This window comes from Aethalodelphis obliquidens, unplaced genomic scaffold (genome assembly GCF_003676395.1).
Source record: "Aethalodelphis obliquidens isolate GAN/ISIS:26980383/991018 unplaced genomic scaffold, ASM367639v1 scaffold53, whole genome shotgun sequence".
Lineage (NCBI taxonomy): Eukaryota > Metazoa > Chordata > Mammalia > Artiodactyla > Delphinidae > Aethalodelphis > Aethalodelphis obliquidens.
The window spans coordinates 9,681,876-9,689,063 of NW_020837997.1; the positions used below are offsets into that span (position 1 = coordinate 9,681,876).

Below are 7,188 nucleotides of genomic sequence, written 5' to 3' on the forward strand. Positions count from 1 at the left end.
CAGAAGCCTGACACGGATCTCACTGGGCTACAATCTAGCTGTCAGCAGGGCTGGCTCCTTCTGGAAGCTCCAGGGGAGAATCTGCTAACTGGTCTTTTCCAGCTTCTAAAGGCCACCTGCCTTCCATGGCTCGTGGCCCCCTCCTCCATCCTCAAAGCCAGCAGTGGCCAGTGGAATCTTTCTCACAACCAGTCCCTCTAACACTGATGGTTCTGCCTCCCTCTTCCCTGTTGAAGGACTCGTGGGATTACATTGAGCCCCTGTGGTTAATCCAGAACAACCTTTCCATCTCCCCATCAGCTGATTAGGAACCTGAATTCTATCTGCAAATTTAATCCACCCCCTCCCCCTTGCCATGTAACGTAACACGTTCACATGTTTAGAGGGGTTGGGATGTGGACCTTTCGTGGGCGGGGAGACACTCACTCCGTCTCATATGCAGTGAGCTCACAAGGGCCTTTGTAACCTCATCATCCCCTGGGACCCAAATTTACAAGGCGTCCCTCCCACATGGTTGCTGGATGGGCAAATTTCTCACCAGGGATTTGAACCTAAGTGTCCTGACCCTCCAGCTGCCATGGAAGCCCAACCTGAGGAAGGTCAGAAGTCTTGCTCGAGGGTCCAGACCCTGTTTAAGAGGGTCAAGTCCTTACTCACCAAAACCCACCCCCCTCCTTGAACCTGGGCTGTACCCATGTATATGGGTACGTCTTTGGGCACGTGCCTGAAAGCAAACTGGAGCATCTCCCAACGCAGCAGCGGAGTTTGGGCACCATGGGCCTCCCAGAACATCCAGCCAGGACTGCAGGGGGAGAAGGCTATGCTGCCCACACCCCTGCATGGCCCGCTCCTCTCCCAGCAGACCTGGATGGAATGCTACCTTGAAGCAGTGGGGACCGGGTAGGTCTTGGACTGGGAGGGGGTTCTGGAGATGTGTCTGGGGAAGGAGCTCCAGCCTGGCTGAGTAGGGGTGGGAGCCGGGTCTGTCCTGCAGGTGCTGGACACTGGAGAGCAGCTGATGGTCCCCACGGCTATCGTGGAGATAGATAATGCGGGAGCCTTGTGGAAGTTTCTCCTCTTGGGAGCCATGGCTGGGGAGGTGTCTCACCCGGGCATGGCCCCTCTGGACTGTGCCAAGGTGTACATGCAGGTGCATGGGGAACATGGCGCTGGAGCTGCTGGGATGGGGATGGGTGGAAGTGGAGCTGATGGAGTTCAGGATGGGGGTGAGGGTGTAACCGGAAACAGGTATCAGGGTGGGGTGGGGACAGGGGTTGGAATTGAGAGGATGGTACCAGGGACAAGGATGGGGTGGGGATCAGAGAACTAGGGATGGGGTCTTTGAAGACAAAATAGGACTGGAGAGGAGGAGAAGATGAGGGATGACATGGGAATGTGAGTAGGTGTTGGGTTTGGGTCTGGGTCGTTTTAGAGAATTCTACAACTAGTGAAGGAAGGCATTGAAGAAGGAATGGGGATGGGAGGGGGTAGGTTTGGAGCTGGGCAGCTGGAGACAGGAGAGGTTGAGCTCCAGGCTGGGATGGGGATGGAGATGGGGTGGAGGTTTCCTCAGAGGGCCAGGGACCTCCGTATCCCCAGGTCTACTCCTCCAAGACAAATTTCATGAATTTGCTGGGAGGTATACGGAGCATGGTCCAGGAGGTGGGGTGGGGGTGGGGGTGGGGGTGTCTCCTTGCTATGGAGGGGCAATGGTATCAACGTACTCAAGATCGCCCCGGAGTATGCCATCGAGTTCTCTGTCTTTGAACAGGTGGGGGGATGGTCTGCTTTTCCCAGCCCCACCCTCAAGCCCTCACCTCTCCTGTACCCACGACCCCCAAAGCCCAGATCCTTATCCAAGACATACGTTCATCCTCCGGGTCCCAGACCTCTTCCCCTGGATGAGTTTCAGGAAGGAAGGAAGGTTAGTTATTCTCTCATTTTCCTCTCACCTGTCCCAGTGTAAGAATTACTTCTGCGGAGTGCATGAGTCCCCACCCTTTCAGGAATGACTCCTTGCCAGCTCCCTGGCTGTGGCCACTTCCCAGATGCTCATCGACCCCATGGAGGTAAGAGAATATCTGCCCCATAGAAGATGAAACATGATGAGGTGGTAGCTGCTTCCTCCTCCTCCTCCCCCTCCCCCTCTTCCTCCTCTCCTTCATGTAAGATATGTATCAAACTTGTATTCCGGATGGCTACCTGGTGACCTCAACACTCTTTACTGAATGGGTCCTCTCCTTTCCCCCAGCAATGACCCAACACACCACCACTGTAATTTACTAAATTGGGTAAATTACCTATATTTGTATATATTTGGGTTTATTTCTGACCTTTCTCTTCTTGTCGCTCTGGGGTCTCTTCATGCACTACTATCTTTTAATTTTTTTTTTAATGAATAGACTTTATTTTGTAGCACAGTTTTAGGTTTACAGAAAAATTGAGCAGAAAGTACAGAGTGTTCCCATATACCTCCCGCACGTACACCGTTTCCGCTCTCATTAACATCTTGCATTTCGGTGGTACTTTGGTTACAATTGATGAGCCAATATTGATACATTATTATTAACCAAAGCCCAGAGTTGACATCAGGGTTCACCCTTTATGTTGTACTTGCTATGGGTTTTGACAAGTAGCCACCATAATAGCATCACACGGAATAATTTCACGGCTGTAAAAAGTCTCTGTACTACACCTATTAACCCCTCCCTCCTTCCCCCAGTCCTTGGGGACCACTGATCATGTTACTGTCTATGCAGGTTTTTTTGTTTTTGTTTTTGTTTTTTTTTGCGGTACACAGGCCTCTCACTGTTGTGGCCTCTCCCGTTGCGGAGCACAGGCTCCGGACGCGCAGGCTCAGTGGCCATGGCTCACGGGCCCAGCCGCTCCTCGGCATGTGGGATCCTCCCGGACCGGGGCACGAACCCGTGTCCCCTGCATCGGCAGGCGGACTCTCAACCACTGTGCCACTAGGGAAGCCCTGTCTATGCAGTTTTGCCCCACCATTTTTTCTTTTTTTGGCTGCACCACGTGGCATGTGGGATCTTAGTTCCCCGACCAGGGATTGAACCCGCACTCACGGCACTGGAAGCGTGGAGTCTTAACCACTGGACCACAAGGGAAGTCCCAGCCCCGTGTTTAATTTTTGAGACTTGATATTATGTCTTCTTATTTTCCATCCCTTCTCTTCTTTATCGGTTTTCCAAGCTATTCTCTGTTGAGTTTTTCCATTCAAACTTCAGAAGCAATGCACCTCATTCAGAACACAAAATCACCTACTGGTATTTGTGTTTTACTGGCATGATGTTCAATTCATAGTTGAGTTTAGAGATTATTGCCATCCATATGATATCGGTTCTACATATCCGAGAACATTTCCATTTGTTCAAGTCTCCTTTTTTTCCCTTTAATGGTCTTCTAAAGTTTTCTCCACATAATTCTTGCCCTTGTCTGGTTGTTTCTTTCTGTGTTTTTTTTTTTTTTTTTTTTGGCTGCTTTGGGTCTTCATTGCTGAGCATGGGCTTTCTCTAGTTGCGGCGAGAGGGGGCTACTCTTTGTTGCGGTGCACGGGCTTCTCACCGTCTTCTCGTTACGGAGCATGGGCTCTAGGCATGTGGGCTTCAGTAGTTGTGGTGTGCAGGCTCAGTAGTTGTGATGCACGGGCTTAGTTGCTCCGCAGCATGTGGGATCTTCCTGGACCAGGGATCGAACCCGTGTCCCCTGCATTGGCAGGCGGATTCTTAACCACTGCACCACCAGGGAAGTCCCCATTCTTTTTTATATATATATTCTTTTCCATTATGGTTTATCACAGGACGTTGAATATAGTGCCCTGTGCTATATACAGCAGGACCTTACCGTTTATCCATTCTGTATACAATAGTTTGCATCTGTGAAGTGTTTTTGTTTTTGATTGTTGCATAAGAAATTACTGCACTCAGTAGCTTAAAATGATACAGGTTTATTATCTCATTGTCTCTGTGGGTCACGTCTGGGCACTGGCTAATCGGGTCCTCTGCTCAGGGTTTGATCAGGTGGAAATCAAGCTGTCAGTTGGGCTACCAATGAACCCATCTGAGGCTTGCGGTCCTCTGCGAAACTCCCTGGTTGTTGGCGGGATTCATTTTCTTATGATTGTAGGACCGAGGTCCTCAGCTCCTGGAGGCCACCCACTGTTTCCTGCCATGTGATCCTCTCCGTAACAGTTTGCTTGTTTGAGACCAACCTGAGGGAATTCCCTGATGGTCCAGTGGTTAGAACTCTGCACTTTCACTGCCAAGGGCCAGGTTTGATCCCTGGAACTAAGATCCCGCAAGCTGTGGCACGGCATAAAAAAAAAAGACAAGACACAACCCAAGAGTGTTTCTGATGCTTCCAATCTCTCTGACGCCTTCTGTCTCTGGCAATAGACTCTCTCTTAAAGGGCTCTCCTGATTGGGTCAGGCCCACCCAGGACGATTTCTCTTGATTAACTTAACTGGCTAGGGGCTTTATTACATCTGCAAAATCCCTTCAGCTTTGTCATATCGTGTAACCTGACCGAGGGGAGTGACAGCCCATCACATTCACAGGTCTCTAGGCATGCGGGCTTCAGTAGCTCAAGGGCAGGAGGGAGGGCATTAAATAGATGATGCTATCAGGGGGATGGAAATCTTGGGGACCACCTTAGAATTTTGCCTACCACACTCGGTGTGCTGTCTTTTGCACAATTGTAGAGCTGCCAATATTTTGATATTGGGGCACTTCATAAAAATTCCAGTAACTGGCTTCTTTCAGAAAATTGGCAGATCTGGCTACCTGGGGTCCACACTTGCATGGCACTACAGTTGGCTGGCGTTAGGGCAGAGCTGCGGCAGACCCCACCCGGCTCACATCTCTTCCCTCACCCTTTTTTTTTTTTTTTTAAATTTTTTGGCCACACCACGCGGCCTGCGGGATCTTAGTTCCCCGACCAGGGATCGAACCCGCGTCTCCTGCGGTGGAAGTGCGGAAGCTTAACCACCGGACTGCCAGGGAAGTCCCTTCCTCACCCTCTTGGGCTGAGAGCACATACAGGCCGAGGCATCTGAGTTTGAAACTCAGCTGTGTGCGTTCCTGAGCAGTTTCCTCCTGTGTAGATGGGGACAGTGGCCATGGTTGGGGGTCACTGAGAGGATTAGATCAAACAAGCCACCTCACTCCTCATCCTCCCCAGGTGCTGAAGACATGGCTGACCCTGTGCCAGACTGGCCAGTACAAGGGGCTGCTGGACTGCGCCAGGCATATCGCGGAGCAGGAGGGCACCCGCGTCCTTTACCGTGGCTACCTGATGCTTGGCATAATTCCCTACGCCTGCACCGACCTGGCTGTCTACGAGGCGTGGGTCCCGCAGAGGGGGGTGTCAGGGGCGGCGTGAACCCAGGCCTGTAAAGAGCTTCCTCCTGGCCTTTTCTTCTTCTTCTTCTTTTTTTTTTTTTTGCCACGTGGCATGTGGGATCTTAGCTCCCCGACCAGGGATCGAACCCGTGCCCCTGCAGTGGAAGTATAGGGTCCTAACCACTGGCCCACCAGGGAAGTCCCTCTTCTGTCCTTTTTCTCTTGTAGATGCTCAGGTGCCTCTGGCTGAAATCAGGCAGGGACATGGAGGACCCCAGTGGCCTGGTCAGTCTGTCGTCCGTGACACTGTCCACAACTTGTGGCCAGATGGCCAGTTACCCACTGGCTTCGGTGCGCACCAGGATGCAAGCCCAAGGTCAGCCTGGCCCTAGAGGCGACCTCGCATGCCCCTCCCCACCTTGCCTCTGCTCTCTGAACTTTCTCATCCCCGCCCCAAACTGACTCCTAAACTCTCCATATCTGATCCTGGCCACCTCTGCTGAGCCCTGAATCCACCAAAACTTACACTCACCCCCAAATCTGATCTCAGCCCTTCAATTAACCCCGCACATCACTAAAACGAAAATCCTGGGCTTCCCCGGTGGCGCAGTGGTTGGGAGTCCGCCTGCCGATGCAGGGGACACGTGTTCGTGCCCCGGTCTGGGAGGATCCCACACGCCGCGGAGCGGCTGGGCCCGTGAGCCATGGCCGCTGAGCCTGCGCGTCCGGAGCCTGTGCTCTGCGGCGGGAGAGGCCACAGCAGCGAGAGGCCCGCGTATCGCAAAAACAAAACAAAACAAAAAAAACCCGAACATCCAGCTCCCAAATGACTCCCACAAACCTCCTTGAATCTGACTCAGGCCCCCATACTGACCTCAAGACATGTACTCCCCAAATGACCTCCCAACTTCTCCACATCGGACCCAGCCCTCAATTGACTCCAGAAGTCAAACTGTTTCTAAATTTGCCAAATCTGACTCTGCGACATCCCCAAACTCATAACCACCTGCTGCACTATCCTGGGAACTCCCCAAATGTGACCACCCCCCAAAGGGGCTCTCAAACCCCTAAACAAATCCTCAAACATCCAAACAGGTCCTTAGCCCAGCACCCTGATCTTGAAAATGTCCCCAAACTATCCCTTAGCACAATCCCCAAATCTCTAGCAAATCTTAGAAATTGGAATGTTTTCTAAGATGTTCCCTACAACAATCCTGAAAATTCCTGCCCCTCACTCTCCCCAAACTGACCAATTTCCTCTAAAAGTCTTCCAAACTTCTTTCCAACTGACACCCAGACCCCTTGCTCCTGGCTTCACTGACCCCCCCAACTCTCCAGACCACGCCCCCCTCCAGAATGCCCAGTCATCTCTGGCCCAGGCTCTGAGTTTGCCTCTGTCCCCGCAGACACCGTGGAGGGTTCGAACCTCACCATGTGTGGAGTCTTCCGGCAGATCCTGGCCCAGCAGGGCTGCCCGGGGCTGTACCGAGGTATGACCCCCCACGTTACTGAAGGTGTTGCCAGCAGGTGGCATCAGCTACGTGGTGTATGAAGCCATGAAGAAGACCCTGGGCGTTTAAGCAGTGAACTAGGCATACCCTGGACAGAAATGGACAGGAGGATCCAGTGTCCCCTGGCCCCAAAGAACCCCTCCAGGCTTGGGACCCAGGGTGGTTTTTGTCAGAAGCGGGCTGGGGGCCTGGGTCAGAAGATTCCTGGAGGGACTTGCCTGGTGGCTCAGAGTTTAAGAATCCACCTGCCAGTGCAGGGGACATGGGTTCAATCCCTGGTCCAGGAAGATCCCACATGCCATGGAGCAACTAAGCCCATGTG

General features: G+C 52.4%; 1 protein-coding gene across 1 annotated transcript; it reads left to right on the top strand.

Annotated features, from left to right (window-relative positions):
- SLC25A41 (solute carrier family 25 member 41) lies at positions 1-7,123 on the top strand. Its single transcript, XM_027085320.1, is given in 10 exon segments — positions 1-659; positions 662-763; positions 978-1,150; positions 1,600-1,662; positions 1,664-1,771; positions 1,962-2,069; positions 5,195-5,356; positions 5,584-5,731; positions 6,762-6,853; positions 6,855-7,123. Coding segments are annotated over 10 exon segments (1,119 nt in total). The 5' UTR covers positions 1-577; the 3' UTR covers positions 6,936-7,123.
- The last annotated feature ends 65 nt before the right edge of the window (positions 7,124-7,188 follow it).